This window comes from Bos indicus, chromosome 9 (genome assembly GCF_029378745.1).
Source record: "Bos indicus isolate NIAB-ARS_2022 breed Sahiwal x Tharparkar chromosome 9, NIAB-ARS_B.indTharparkar_mat_pri_1.0, whole genome shotgun sequence".
Classification (NCBI taxonomy): domain Eukaryota; kingdom Metazoa; phylum Chordata; class Mammalia; order Artiodactyla; family Bovidae; genus Bos; species Bos indicus.
This window is the reverse complement of record NC_091768.1, coordinates 11,253,228-11,269,728: the sequence shown is the minus strand read 5'-3', so window position 1 is coordinate 11,269,728 and position 16,501 is coordinate 11,253,228. Positions and strand designations below refer to the sequence as shown.

The 16,501-nt window shown below is 43.1% G+C and overlaps 1 protein-coding gene across 37 annotated transcripts in view; it reads right to left on the bottom strand.

The window, feature by feature from the left end:
* Window positions 1-14,895, bottom strand: part of RIMS1 (regulating synaptic membrane exocytosis 1) — a 606,383-nt gene extending 591,488 nt beyond the window's left edge. For all 37 annotated transcript variants that reach the window (XM_070795691.1, XM_070795693.1, XM_070795713.1 and 34 more), the window contains exon 1: window positions 14,311-14,895. In XM_070795691.1, the coding sequence (XP_070651792.1) occupies window positions 14,311-14,474 (164 nt within the window). In that variant the 5' untranslated portion in view covers window positions 14,475-14,895. The remainder of the gene's footprint in view (window positions 1-14,310) is intronic.
* Window positions 14,896-16,501: the final 1,606 nt, after the last annotated feature.

The following is a 16,501-nucleotide window of genomic DNA, read 5'->3' as shown; positions in this document are numbered from 1 at the left end:
CGACCCAGGGATTGAACTTGTGTCCCTTGAGTGTTCCACATGGGTGGGCAGATTCTCCACCACTAGGACCAATTGGGAAACCTGACCAATCATCTAACTGAAATCAAACCTTCAGATGAGAGAGAACCAAGGAAAGTTCTCAGAATGAATAAAGACCAACTGGTTTTTCCTACTGATAAAACAAAACATGAATTTAATCTGTATATAATTCAAATGCATGGTAGGAAAAGCTCTTTGGAATCATGAATAAATTACTGCATACTGAAAACATTGTCGCTTTCAAGATGTATTAAAAATTAAAAATAAAATGATCACAGTTAATAATTATTCAATTCAGTTCAATTCAACTGTAACAAATACCACTGAAAATGAAATCTTTAAATAAAGTATGTCTTGATCCCTGTAAATGACCTACTTATTATAAGTAATATTAAATATAACCAAATTCAAAATCATCAAAATAAATAAGAGGTTTCCTTGGAGTTTTCTATAACAGGATATAACCATATAGAGCAGACAAACCAAATTTGAAAAAAAATAATCATTTGAATTTGATGGTCATTAAAATGAAACCATGGGGAGAGAGTGTGACAGTAGAAAAAACACTGGACCAGGAGAAAGAAAACCCCAAGTCTTATACCTAACTCTCTAGCCAATTACTAATTAAAGTTGAAACAACCTCTGGGCTTCAGTTTTCTTGTATTAAAAGTGGAACTGGAATAAATATTCAGTGGCTAAAATGTGTTATCTTGATTGCAACTCTCATCAGTTGATGGCCTGGGATACTCCATGCAGAAGGGTTTTGAGGCATCTGACATTTATCGGCAATACTGTTCTAGCTTCAGAAAGTTGTCTGTGCATTCTGAATATTTGCCAGACCTGGACAAGGCAGCCTCTAAGCTCCCATTCACATTTCAACTCCATCTGTGTTGTGTCAAAGAACAAGTGCGTGCAGCTCAGCTCAAGCAGCACTTACTGAGGTCCCACTGTTTATGGGCCACAGGTTAGGCAATGGAAATATGAAAATGACTAAGAGCAGATACTTGTCTTCGAGGGGTTTAAGTCTGGAAGAGGATGGGTAAAGAAGATGTGGTTCACATATATAATGGAATACTACTCAGCCATAAAAAAGAATGAAATAAAGCCATTTGCAGCAACACAGATGGACCTAGAGGTTATCAAGATTATCATTTTAAGTAAACCAGAAAGAGAAAGACAAACATTAAATGATAGCACTTACATGGAATATACATGGAATCTACAAATTAATCCAAATGAAATTATTTAAGAAACAGAAATGGACCCACAGACATAGAACAACATTATGGTTACCAAAGAGCAAAGGAGGGGAGAGATAAATTAGGAGATTGGATTACCATATACACACTACTGTATAAATATATATATAAAACTGATCATCAACAATGACTACTACATAGCACAAGGGACTATAGCCAATATTTTATAATAACCTATAAGGGAAAAGAATCTGAAAAAGAATACATATGTGTGTATGTGCATATAACTGAATCACTTTGCTCTACATCTGAAATCAACACATTATAAATCAACTATATTTCAAATTTTAAAAAAAGTTTAGAAGATGACTTAACCAGAAAACATTTAAAAATATAATACTTTACAAAAGTACAATACTTTACAGTCATAAGCATCTGATCTAATTCTAAGTATCAAATCAGAGAATCCATATTATGCTTTAAACGCTCACTGAAGTTACTAATGTTTGAATTCAAAGGAAATGTTTCCATTAAGCTTGTCTGTCTAGAGGATTACTTTTTAAAATGTGTTGTTTACATCCTCCGACACTGGCATTCAAACACTGTCAGAATGCTGTCCTTCACAAAGCCATGAATGATAAATTAAGAGTACAACATATCATCTGAAAATCTTACTTCAATTTCACATTGTGATATCTAACAACCAGTATGCTCTTCTCATAAAGTCTGGCCAACATGGTTCTCTCAATAGTCAAAATACACAGCTCATTTTTTTTGCTTTCAGAATATGCTGATAGAATTCTTCTAGTTAGAATAAACTTCCCACTCCAGCCACCTACTCATACCCTATGAATCTATCCAGCAGCCTTAGATGACTCCTCTGCCCCACATCCTCTGGATGTGCTCATTCATTCATGCACACAGTTTAGAAATCAGGTACCTATCCCATGGCAAGCTCTGTGCTTATGTGACAGACATAGATGAGAACGACCTTGCTCTCAGGGCTGATGCTGAGGTGACAGTGTACACAGTCAGATGATCGTACCTGAAGGATTTGACAACACAGTGAGTAAGGGGTTGCAATGGTGATCTACCCACACAGACAAGACTCATACAAGTGTTTGTAGGGCTGATGCAGAAAATCAAGAAATGGATGAAGGATAACACTCAGTTTGAAGCACCCATGGGGCATCCAGGTGGAGACAATTTAGCAAGTGGTAAGGTATGTGATAGAGAAGGCAATGGCACCCCACTCCAGTACTCTTTCCTGGAAAATCCCACGGACGGAGGAGCCTGGTGGGCTGCAGTCCATGGGGTCGCTAAGAGTCGGACACGACTGAGAGACTTCACTTTCACTTTTCACTTTCATGCATTGGAGAAGGAAATGGCAACCCACTCCAGTGTTCTTGCCTGGAGAATCCCAGGGACGGCGGAACCTCGTGGGCTGCCGTCTATGGGGTCGCACAGAGTCGGATACGACTGAAGCGACTTAGCAGCAGCAGCAGCTGCAAGGTATGTGAATTCAGGATTTGGTAGATAATTTCAGTGTTGTAATATAGACTTGAGATCATTAACACATAAGGGTGACTGAGTTCATGACCAGAAACCACACAGAAGAAGGCAAATCAGAAGCAAATGGAATTATAGAAGGAAGGGCAAGAGGAAGCTTCCAAAAGTCCTCCAGCTCTTATAACCACCACTCATTTTGCACAATTTGTCTTGCTACCTAATTAGCCTTCTCCAAAGTACATATGTCATGTTTTCTAAGATGTGTACTACCTTACCATATCTGACCCCAATGGTCAGGACCATGTTTTTCTTTTTTAACTTAAAAAAAAAAAATCTATTGAAGTATAGCTGATTTACAGTGTTGTGTTAATTTCTACTGTACAGAAATGTGATTCAGTTATACATATACGCACATTATTTTTCATACTCTTTTCCATTATGATTTATCACAGGGTGTTGAATGTAGCTGCCTGTGCTGTATAGTAGGACCTTGTTGTTTATCCATTAGGACTTTGACTTTTTAAAATTGCACCTGTGCCTCCAGGAATCTTCCACTTTGCTGTCTTTCTAGAAGGCAGGACTGGAAAGTCACCTGACTGATTATCTATCATACAGTGAATATTATAGCTCAGACCTTTGAAGCTCCAAATACCATGAAATCCCTTTCTAATACTTATGTCTGGAACAATACTCAGATGGTACAATCTTTTTAAGACAGGTATCAAGATTTTACTTCAGGCTGCTATATATTAGGTCACTATTTTTGGCCTAGGGAACAGAGAGTCTGTACATTGAAGTATTCAGCCTAAAGACTGGAAGATTTTATGTTATTTTATTTCTCCAAATCACATTTTGTGACAATTGTCATGACTATCGTGAAGAATATCAAAACAGAATCTCTTTATAATTTTTACTCTTACCAAAAATTTAATATCTAAAGTATATTAGCCAGCTGATACCTATAGTCCTATATTTCAGATAACAGGATGTAAAATATATCATGTTTTTCTGAAGAAAAAAAAAGGGTTAGCAAAGAAGACTTAAGCTTCAATATATTACAAGACAGAGACAGCTAAGGCAGATAAATCTGCTACACTGGGTGAAAAGTAAAAAGAAAGCCATCGGGTTACTTTACTTTTGTTTTCATCTCTTTATACTAAGACACTAACTAATCTTTCTGACCTGGATAGAACTTCTGAATGTGGATCCCTGTGAGTGTGTGAGTCGCTTAGTTAAGTCCGTCTTTGTGCGACCCCAAAGGAATCCTGCCAGGCTCCTCTGCCCATGGAATTCTCAGGCAAGAATACAGGAGTGGGTTGCCATGCCCTTCTACGTGTGATCTTCCCAACCCGGTGGTCAAACCCAGGTCTCCTGCACTGCAGGCAGATTCTTCACTGTCTGAGCTACCTGGGATACCACTCCATACTTAAAAAGACCTGATACATGGATTTAGGAATTCCTTAGCTATTTCGTATACCGTCTATTTTTTCTAAAATATAAACCCCATAAGTTGAAAACAGAACAAAGAGCTCCTCCTTGTGTGTTAAGAACTATATTTAAACAAGAAAAATGTGTCACATGACCCTTGTGTACTCATCACTTACAACTTTAAAATAACTTATATTAAAAAAATAAATAAATAAATAACTTGATATGCTTGAAATTAAGAACACTTCTCAAATATCCATCAAGAATGCTTTGGGTACAGGAACATAAGTCAGAACTAATTTAATAGACTACATGCTGCTGCTAAGCTGCTGCTAAGTCACTTCAGTCGTGTCCGACTCTGTGCAACCCCATAGATGGCCTCCTACCAGGCTCCTCTGTCCCTGGGATTCTCAGGCAAGAACACTGGAGTGGGTTGCCATTTCCTTCTCCAATGCATGAAAGTGAAAAGTGAAAGTGAAGTCGCTCAGTTGTGTCCGACTCTGTGACTCCATGGACTGCAGCCCACCAGGCTCCTCCGCCCATGGGATTTTCCAGGCAAGAGTACTGGAGTGGGGTGCCATTGCCTTCTCCGACTAGACTACATAAAGTTTAGCAAATACAGACAGAAAACCCCATCAAAAACCACTACTACACTAGTCCTCATTTGTGAATATGCAGATCATGAATCAAAGTCTATGAAAAAAAGCTAAGCAGTTAAGACACTTACAAGACAGCATAGATACCTTAATTGGTTTTCAATTCACATCTCCTCTCTATCTGAATATAATGGCATCTCTCAGAGGATAATTGGGCTTCCCTTGTGGCTTAGCTGGTAAAGAATCTGCCTGCAATGAGGGAGACTGGGGTTCAATCCCTGGGTTGGGAAGATCCCCTGGAGAAGGGAAAGGCTACCCTCTCCAGTATTCTGGCCTGGAGAATATCATGGACTGTATAGTCCATGGGGTCACAAAGAGTTGCACAACTGAGTGCTGTTGTACAAAAATAGAGGATAATTATCTGGCATAATTGTGGGAAATACAGAAAATATGGTACTAAATAATATGGAAATCATCAGCTAAGTGTTATACTTTATACTAGATACACATATATGTTTGGTTCATTATGGTTCTTTAATATCTAATTAAGCATTTGCTTTCAAATTTCATGAAATTATTTTCTATAAAATTATCTTGTTTTACTATATATAATACAGAGGAATTATCAGTATATTTCTTCCTAAAATCTAGTTAAATATCTTCTCTAAACCATAGGCTGCTCCTTTGCAAGTCCCAAAGAAAAATCTTCATAGAGAGAGTCCTGCATATAGTTGCATTCTAGTTACTGTTATTTGAAAAGTCTTTTGAACTTTTAAATTCACCTTTGCCATTAAATGTAGCATTTCACTGAGAATCCATAAAAGATAATACCTGATTCTCAGCAAACGCTTTTCCATTTACCAAACAACGATTTTCAAGATTCTACGTCTACATCTTGCTGTGTTACTTATTGATAATTACTAACTTCTATATTTTATGACCGTTAATTACTTGACTTTCTGATGAATAATTTGGCTCAGGGAAAGAAAAATCTATAAAGAGGGAGATAATTTAAGTTATCATTCAGACTGAAATTCAAAATTGCGAGAAAGAGGTACGAGCTCTAATTAAGGAAGAAATTGGCATCAGCAGATACTGTCATGGGCAAGCCAACACATAACTACTTTCCTTTTTAATATTTTATTCTACGGTTAAATAAATGTTTATGTGTATGAAAAGTTTTCACAAGTTAGCAACAGATTAAAGAATATCTAAAGCTAATTCTGCAGACCTAAATAGACATTTCTCCAAAGAAAACATGTGAATGTCCAATAGGCACGTGGAAAGATGCTCAGTATCACTAATTATCAGAGAAACGCAAATCAAGACTACAATGAGGTTATCTCCTAGCACTGGTCAGAATGGGCATCATGAAGAGGTCTAAAAATGATAAATGCTGGAGAAGATGTGGAGAAAAAATGGAACCCTCCTACACTGTTGGTGGCAGTGTAAATTGGTGCAGCCACTCTAGAGAACAGTATGGAGATTTCTCAAAAAAACTAAACATAGAATTACCATATGATCCAGGAACCTCACTCCTGGGCACATATCTAGTGCACATGTGCTCAGTTCAGTCGTGTGCAACTCTTTGTGATCCATGGACTGTAGCCTGCCAGGGTTTTATGTCTGTGGGATTTTCCTAGCACCAATACTGGAGTGGGTCATCATTTTCTTCTTCAGGGACTCTCCCCACCCAGGGATTGAATCTGCTTCTCCTGAACTGCAAGCTGATTCTTTACCACTGAGCCACAAGAGAAGCCCCACAAATACCCAGAGAAAACCATAATTTGAAAAGATATATGCATCTGAATATTCACTACAGCATTATTCACAATACCCAGAACACAGAAGCAACCTAAATGTCCATCGACGGAGGAATGGATAAAGAAGTTGTGGTACATATATACAGTGGAATATCACTTAGCCATAAAGAAGAATGAAATAATGTCATTTGCAGCAACATGGATGGGCCTAGAGTTTATCAGACTAAGTGAAATAAATCAGGAAGAGAAAGAGAAATACCATATGGTATCACTCATATGTGGAATCTGAAATCCAACACAAATGAGCATATCTACAAGACACAAACACTCTCACAGACACAGAGAACAGATTTGTGGTTGCCAGGGGTCGGGGGAGAAAGGGATGGATTAGGAATTTGGGATTAGCATACGCAAACTACTATATACAGGATTATCTACAGTATGGACGGACAACAAGGTCCTACTGTACAGCACAGGGAACTATACAATATCTTGTAGTGAAACATAATGGAAAAGAATATAAAAAATAATATATATATAAATAACTTTGCTGTTACTGATATAAATATAAATATATCCCTTTGCTCTACAACAAAAACTAACATAACATTGTACTTCACCAAAACAAATTTTTAAAAGTTAATGTCAATTCTGCAATATATTCCCCTCTCATCATCCAAAGAACACTTACTTAGATCATAATAAATGTACATAAGCCTGATGTAAAAGCATAAGAAAATAAATACAGAAAACCCAAGACATCCACCACAGAATCTTAAAAAATTCTTCAACACATACCATATTTAAATCTATTCTGTACCCAACACTTAACTGACATGAAACAGGAACTTCTGCTTGGCAAGTAAATGGCCCCATATTCTAATTCACAGTGAATAATTAATTAAATCTTGTGACACTAAAATCATCACTCTGTTTCTCCATTTTTTTTCTAGCAAAAGATGATGGAATGACCCTAAGCTAATTTCTCTTCTCATTTTTGAATTAGGGTTGTCTTTTAGTCATTTCAAACTTTATCATTTTGCCCACATTGCTTTTCCTGCAAAGACATTTATGAGCTATTTAATGAGAAAGAAAGAAGACTGGAAGGAAGGTAAAAATAACCTCAGGTCAAACCCTGGACTCATTTTACCTTCGATCTCTTTGCCAAATTTGCACCCTGGAGGCTGCAGCCCTGGTCACACCACCCAGCTAGCACAATACGATGGATGGATTCTTCCACAAGGACCAGTCTCAGCAGGACCTCTAGTAGCTGCAGCCATCACAGGAAAAGGTGCTCCTGGGAATCTTCTGTAGTTTTACAGAGTAAAGTTAATAATGCCACCTTTCTTGGTACAGCAATTGGAAGTTTAAGGGTGCCTGTACCATCATGTTAAAGCCTCATAAGTTAGAAAGGCAGAAATTAGCAATTTGACTTTACACAGGAAGAAATCAAGGCACAGATGAGTTAACTTATCTATGTTTACACCTATGGAATATGACAATGTTGAGTTGAATGTAGTCCACTGCTCTGTCACACTCTCTCATGCTCACCTTCCTTTCTGGCCATGGCAGTTTTTAAGTGGTAGGAACTAGTCAACATCTGGCTAAAGCAAAAGATTTTCTCTTTACTCTACCCAACAGCCCAATGCCTGACCCAACCCTAACACCAGACAAAATGGTCTTATTTGGTGAATTTATTATCACATGATATCTTGTTAGAAATAACCTACCTAACACATAAAATTTATCACAATAGTAGAGAGAAGAGAGAACCTCACTGTGGGAAAGTGCAAAGGGATTCGAGAATTCTGTGAGCAAATGAGCCAGATTAGAGAACCCAGATGTACATGGGGTGGGCCAGATCCAGAGCCTGGAGTGTGATTGGGGTCCTCAGAAAAGGCTGGAAAATGCCACTGTTCACATGACATCTTTTTGCTCCTTTTAGGTTTATTTTCTGGATCCAGGATCAAATACTAAAAGGCAAGGAAGGAACCAAGTTAGTTCTGGGAATTTCACTAACAGAAACTAGTAATAATAGAATACTCACAGAATAGCCCTCTCAGGAGATGAGCGTGGGGCAGAGTAAAATATGTAATGTATGCAGCCAAATGACCAAATGTTAAGTTCCTTCCCCGACAGAAGAGGGAAACTAACCCTGATATCCACAGCTTGATGCAGTTTTGAAAACACTTTTAAGAACACTAAAGATATGGAGTCCATGTATGTGGGTTCTGGGTTCTATTACTTTCATCGTCATATGCCTCAGGCCAACTTAATTCAACTCCCAGGACAAGTTCTAAAATATCCAGCTCCTATCATAGAACAACATGTAGAAAGCTGCTTAAAAATATAAAACAGTCCATAAAGATGAATGAAATGCCATACAACAGGCTTTACAATCCATGGTACAGTAATCTCACCAGCATATTACAGATGTTAGAGGGCAATAATATTACTGCAGACTTTGCTATTTGATATCTTTGCAGGAAGCTGACTCTTTCTGCATAGGTTGAACTCAAACCTTTCTTCTCATCTGACCAGTTGAGCAAGTAACACTCACAAGATGCTGTGTTTCTATTCAAGTCAGCAGGGGTGCCTGCAGTCCACACTGGTTTCCACATTCTACTGCAGATTTAGGAATCTATTTACTTCAGCAGTGGTGCCCCTTGCTTCTGGTTAAGACAGAATACTCAGAGGTAAAGGAGAAGCAAGTGAAGTGAAAGTGAAGTCGCTCAGTCGAGTCCGACTCTTTGGGAGCCCATGGACTGTAGTCTATCAGGCTCCTCCGTCCATGGGATTTTCCAGGCAAGAGTGCTAGAGTGGATTGCCATTTCCTTCTCCAGGGGATCTTCCCAACCCAGGAATTGAACCCGGGTCTCCCGAATTGCAGGCAGACGCTTTACTGTCTGAGCCACCAGGGAAGCCCCAGAGAAGCAAGACAGGTTGGCAAAAATGTGAACTAAGTGTTATGTTTCTTACCCTCTCTTCTCTTTGATAATGCCTCATTTTCATTTTTTAAGGCTTCTCTTTTTCTGAATTTTCTCCAGGAGCATTTTGGGACCTAGTACTAGGTATGTATATTTACTAAGATAGATTTTTGTTGAATCAGAAAACTACAATAATTCAAGAACAATCTTCCCTAAATTTAACCCTATCCAATTAGGGGTGTGAATGAGACTAGACTCTGGGTGAAAGGGTACATTTTATCCCCCAGACTTTTCTACTTAACACAGCACCTTGGGCCTGTGAATGCATTAGCAGCATTCTCAAATTAATATTTACTTTTCCCCTTATGCACCCCTGCCTCAGCAACATGAGAGAGTATTCTGGGGTATAATATACAAAAATCTATGCAAATGCCCATGAAAAGATGATATCTGCCTTCTTGGGGACTCTGCCCTCACTCCACTCCAGAAGCCCTCTGCTACCATTCCTTCATTTCCCAGTTGCCAATTGAGACTGCTGGATGAATTTTGAGTCACAATATTATAATTGGTTGGAGGAGAAAAAGGAGGAAAAAAAAGCTGAAGGTACAAGGGTTCTACCCCCTCCTTTGTCTCTCCTCTCACAAAGGAAGTAGGCGTTACGGAGGTTTGAAGAGTTAGTGGGTGCAAGGTTCCCTGTTAAGAGAGATGGAGAAGTCCAAACTCAATATCCTTTATAAATCAATTCACACCATGAATTGCAGGATTCGTAAGAAAGACAGAACCTCCTAGAATCCCAAATGAATTTTCTTGCCCACATTTATACAATGTAAGTGGCAGAACTAAAACTTGAACCCCCAAATGTTTGATCCAACTTTAATGGACTTTCCACTATGCTTTTTATAACCTTCAAATTGGAGATAATTCCCTTGCCCTCACTCCACTGGGAGACCCTATTAAGAGTGTGGGTGAAGCTCCTGGTTCTCCTATAATCAGCAGCTCATCCTCTGAATCAGTCTAACCTTCTGCCAAACTCCTTCTCTGACACTGAAAGAAGAACAGGCACCAACTTAAAGAAGAGGTGGATGAAACGCAGGTTTCTTCTTCTCGGTAGAAGGGCAGAGTGGCATGTGGGAACTGTGCTCGGACTTAGCATAAAAGGCCTGGACCTGGTTGGGCTATGTTTTGTGAGGCGGTTCAAGGTACCACAGGAAACCTCTAAGGGCAGGACAAGGATCTGTGGATGACATGATTACCTTCTACACAAGCTCTTTGGGAAAATCCAAATACACACATATTGAACTTGAACACAGTTCAGCTCTTTGGCATTTGTTTCAATAACCACTTAGGATAATGGCCAATATGAGGTAAATGCTCAATAAATGTTAGTAGTTCTATTAAATATTCTGACACGATTCTCAATTCCCTGCCTCTAGCAATCACTTTCATTTTCTGCTTCTATATTTTTTTTCTCTTGTCTCACTACTCTGTAGCTCTTTTCTCTATGAAGCTTTTATAAAAAGGGAATAAGATTTTAGATCTAATGAGATCTTCTTTGATTTAGGTCCCAGGATAACACAGTTTTCAACCCATGTAATATATTGGCTCTTGGTGTCTGGTGACAGTTACCTCAAGGAGTATTCATTGAGGAAGTTAGGTTCCAAAAAAACTTCTGGAACACATAGTCATACCCACACCAACACACCTCGAAATCCTAAGATTAAGAAAGACCTTCTATTTGCAGGGAAATAAATCAAACCATTAGAAATTATTTGCAGGAGTAAATTATATCTAGTAATTACTATATGGCAATGGTGTCTAAAAGTAGTGCACCTTGCCAACAAAACAAATTATTTGTATGACAAATTACTTACAAATTTCAAAGAATTCCTGTTCTGAAATCTTAAGGTGAAACTAGCTTCATTATTCTTTTCTATTTATAAAAATTTAAAGACATTATCAAGACAAAATTCAAGCAGTAATATAAAATCAAGACTGATGAAACTGCATGAATATATTGTAATTGATATTGTATAACATTTCTTTGGCATGTTCACCCATCAGTTTTCTCTCTTCTCTCTGCTGATATCTGATTTTACAAATTGTGAACAGCGAGTACACACAGTAGGTAAGGAGCCCAAGGGGATGACTCTACAGTAATGACTAAAGTGAATTTCAAGTCTAAATGCTCTGTTACCAGGAGCTTAGCTTTGTAAGACCTGTTGTGAGAGCAATTTCTTAGGTATGTGCTATGATGACCACGCATTATCACAAAAACCTGTCTCTGATTTAACAACTGTTTCAAAACCTTGTGAAAAGCCTCCTGCTTTTTTCCAATCTATCTTTATGCAAAGTTTAGAAAGGGCTACCACCCATGACTGTGTGTCATTACATTCCCACATAGGTGTGTCATCTGAATACCCCCTAAGGATCCTATTTTTAAGACATAAAGTGCCCTCTAGAAAAAAAGTACAGCTCTGTTCCACCAATGAGCTGATAACAGCGCAGACTTACATCGCAGCAAACTGGGATTCCAAAGCATGCCCAATCTGCCAGGGCAAGGAAGGCCAAGACATTAGGCTGATTGACAGAGTTAGTGCTCAGGCCCCGGGTTACAGAGGCTGTGGTGTGACAGCATCACACCCTATCACGTTTTGTGAATCTGCAATAAAGAAGCGCTGTGTGCGGGAGAGCAGTCTCGGGCACAGCAGCGGGAACGATGCTTTCCACGTGAGCAGTTGGACAGCATCTTACATTTTTATTTGTCCATAGAAGCCGGTAGGATCTGATCACTACCAGGATGCACCCTCCCCACTAGAATCCCTCACTCCTTGCCAGCCCTGAAACAGCCAATGAAGAGGCGTGACGCCCACCCGCGTGCCCTGCACCTCCCTTCCCGGTCGGACCCTGTCAGGCAGCCTCCCATGTTTTCCACAGCGGCTGGAGGCCTCCGTCCACCTGCTGTGTGCAGCGAACACCAAAAGAAATGGGAGCCAAACGGTGCGTCCTGACCGGCAGGAGAGATGTCTGGGACAGGTGGCAGGGGTGGCGGCCGGGGAGGACAGACGGACTGACAACCAGACAGACAGACAGTAGCACCAGCAGACACCATCCATTACTTCCAGTCTCAGAAGAGGGGAAGCCTGCAGCGCCAGGGACAGACAGCAGATTAAGGAGGTTCTGCCTCCCTCAAGCCGGGAGGCTTAAAGTCTTTGTTTTTTGTTTTGGATAAGAAGGGACAGGGAATTTAGAAACCTGCTGCTCTTCATAGAACCAGGCCAACTCTGGCCTTCCAAGTTAATGGCTCCTCTCGGAGTCTACCATAAAAGGGCAGGGATGACTGGGTTTCTCCCTGTGTGCTATGATCGGCCCCAATAGCTGTCCTCAAAGCCCCCCTCCCCCATATGGGCTGCAGCCATGCTGGTGGAGACCCAACAGGTCAGGGACACAGCTCCCTCCAGCTCTCTCCTGCCAGCCTCCGCTGCACCCAGGCAGAAGGAGGAAATCCCCCCTCCTATGGCAGCATCTTCTCTTTTGGAGGCCTTCCGGAGGGTGGGTCGGGGAGAGGCCCTGGCTGCCCTGAGCTCTAGTGGGTGTCACCCTTTTGCCATCCCTCCTTCTCTGTTCACTAACTCCAGATGCAACAGGCTCCCTTTTGGCTCTTCACACAAATCTTCTGCCCCCGGACACACCTTCTGGCCTTAACTTGGGGCTCCAAGGAGCTCGTCTCCATCGGGGCTCTGAAGCCCCTCACTGCCAAGTTGAAAACTTTGCCCGATACTGGGAGACCCCTTTAGGGGAAGTCCCCTCCAACTCCACTCATCATCAGTGATGGGAAGCAGGTGCAGGAAGGCCAGCACTCCAGGGCGGGTTGGCCTGAGACTAAGGCAGGTGGCAGGACAGGGTCACCCATGCCTACATCGCCAGCCACCAGTCCGTCCCCTCCCCAAACCCAGCTAAAAGGGGCACTGGACAGAGGTCCCTTGCAGGGTTGGTTGATGGGATTTAAAGAAGGGCTGATGTGTGCAAAGATTCAGTCCTCTATTGTAAGGCTTGCACCAGGAAGGAGCAGGCCCTGGTGCTCCCTTGAAAACCAGTAAGGAGGAACCTGTATTTTATTCAGGCCAGGGTGCCCATCAGCTTCTCCCATTGTTAAAAAACTTTGCATTGCCAATGGCATCATATGTAGGGAAGAAAATGTCTTCACACAGGTCTTCTGTGTAGCAGACCCTGAATCAAAGGTTAAAGAGAAGCTGGGGAGGCAGGTTACCAAAGATGGCAACTGCCTAAAAAAAAAAAAAAAGACCCAACCTCGGGCTGCGAGATGAATGAGTAGCAAAATGAACACTCAAAATAAGCATCTTTCTTGCATCAATGCTGGCACCCTTGGCTGGGGTAACCCCAACCTGCTCAACAACTCCAAGGCAAGAAGAGCTATTCTGGCAGCTCTTCCCCACCTCGCCTTCCTGCCTGTTTAGCGCCTGCCCCTCCTCTGCTCCGGCTCCGGGGCCCCTTCCTTCCACTCGGGCGGCATCTGCTCTTCTGAGCTTCCACACGTCCCACCCCCGGGTGGCCCCCGCACACCCAGTCCTCTCCTGCACCTCGGTCCCCAGCCATCGTCTCCCCAGGTTCCTCGGCTCAGGGCTCAGCGCATCCTCGTCTGACACCTGTCCTGCACCCCCCCGACCCGCCTCCTTGCACCGGCCTCTGGGGCCCCAGGCCCCCAGGCAGGCGCCTCCGCCCGCACCCAGCACCCGGCCCGCCCCGCCCCCACCCCCAGCCGGGAGGACCGGGCGGCAGCGGGGAACGGCCCGCGGGAGGGAGGCTCGGCGGGCCCGGCCGGCTGGCTTACTTGAGCATGGCTTCTTCCTTCTCCTCTTCCTCCTTCTGCCGGTCCATCACCGCCAGGATGATGTTCCTCTCCTCCTCGGTCAGGTGGCTCAGGTCGGGCAGCTCGGGCATCGGGGGAGGCACGGTGGGCGGGCGGGGACCCCGGGGCCCCACGGCCGAGGACATCTTCGCGGCCTGGCCCGCCCCTCCTCGATGGCCTGGGTTCGGCGCGAGCGCACCTTCGGATTCACGCCCGGCGGCGGCCGCGTCCCTGCTCGGCTCACCGCGGCGCCCTCCCGGCGGCGGGACTGGGCAGCGCGCGAGCCCGGGCTGTCATGGTCCTCCGCCTGCACCCAGCCCCGGAGGCGGCCGCCTTTGTTTTGGTGGCCCTGGCGAGGCGCGGGCGCCCGGCCGCCTCCCGCAGCCCAGCCTTCCCGGGCGGGGGCGGGAGCGCACGGGGCCGAGGATGCTCGGGGCTCGGCTAGGATGCTCCGGCTCGACCGCCTCCGTGCGTCCGCGGTGCGGGAGGAGAGTTTGGGTGGCACTTAGGCGGAGTCTCCGCGGCTCGGCTCCGGTGATGCTGCTGAGCTCGCAGACACTGCCGCCAGCCGCTCGGCCCCGAGCCGCTCCGCCCACGGCGCCCACCCGCCCACTCCCGGGCCCGGGCCCGCGCGCCCCCTACCCCCGCCCCTGGCCGGCGTGAACACTGCCGCGCTCCAGCCCAGGTACCTCGGCCCGTGACTCATCCTGCCTCTCCCGCTCCCTAGTCTCTGCCATCCTCGCCAGCCCTGTGTCTCCACGGTTTGCCTTAATCGTCATCATCCCCGCTCCCCATGTTCTTCGTGGATCATTAGTATTATCAGAACACCCTTGGTGTTCTGAACAGGACGAAACAGCCTCGGCATGCATTTCCTCCCCTCCACAGTATCTTTCTCATGTACTGATCTAGTGTTCATAGCCACAACGATGTGTTTTTTAAAGATAATTTTGATCCACCTCTCCCCCTCCACCCTCCACACACACACACCAGCCTGGGTTTTCTGGGTCTTCCAGTCTTCCTTGACCCACCCTCTGCGTTCCTGCTGTGCAATGTATCTGAAATCCCCCTCCAGAGGCACCACGGCGAATCTTTAATTTGTCATTTTGGCCTCTGGATAGTCCATCTTATCACATAACTGCACTTCTCTGCTGTTGGCAAATGGATTATCTTCTCTAATTCCTCTAATGATGCTCGCTATCATCATGCATTCACTTCTTAGCCTCTGTAGGTACTTCTCAAGAATCACCGATCCCAGATAAGAAAACCACTCCACCACAGCCTACTGTGAGAAGCTTCTGCTCAATGCTTGGCCCAATGATAAGCATTAAGGATGAGGTCCCCTTGCTGATAAAGGCAAAAAGAGACAATCCTTTCAAAACTGTTGATGTTACTGGCTTTCAATACTTGAGACTGAATTTTGTCAATATATTTATTTAAAAAATTAATATAGAGAAGAGTGCAAATTGAACAACAATTTCTCTTAGCAATGGTGTTGGAAAAATTTGATGTTTCTCTCCCGTCCAATTCTTTTTATAGTTCTGGAAGGGATCTAGTTTTTTTTTTTTTTTTTTTAATTTTCCCTCCAAGTCTAACTTTGTTAATAAAGAAGATAAGGATGATGACATTTATAAGTGCTTAAAAGCCCTAAAATATTCCAGTTTAAAAAATTTAGGAGTTTAATTAGTTGATCTCCCATTGAATGAAGGGGGGTATTGTTTCTATCTGGACACATTCATTTGCATAATCTCAGTAATGGAAGTTTTGCTACCTCTTAATTTTATCCATATATCTAAATTTCCCTTCTACCTGAAAATCTCTCTGTTCCTTGAGATGCCCATCTTATCATCTTCCATTTTCTCCATAGTAACCCTTCCCAGTTTATTCAACCAACAATCTTGTAGCATGATTTCAAAATATGGTCATTTTTGTCACCTGCCTTGGGACATTCTGGTGGTTTTTCACTGCTGCTGCTGCTGCTAAGTCACGTCAGTCGTGTCCGACTCTGTGCGACCCCATAGACAGCAGCCCACGAGGCTCCCCCATTCCTGGGATTCTCCAGGCAAGAACACTGGAGTGGGTTGCCGTTTCCTTCTCCAATGCATGAAAGTGAAAAGTGAAAGTGAAGTCACTGAGTCTTGTCCGACTCTTAGCGACCCCATGGACTGAGGCCTAC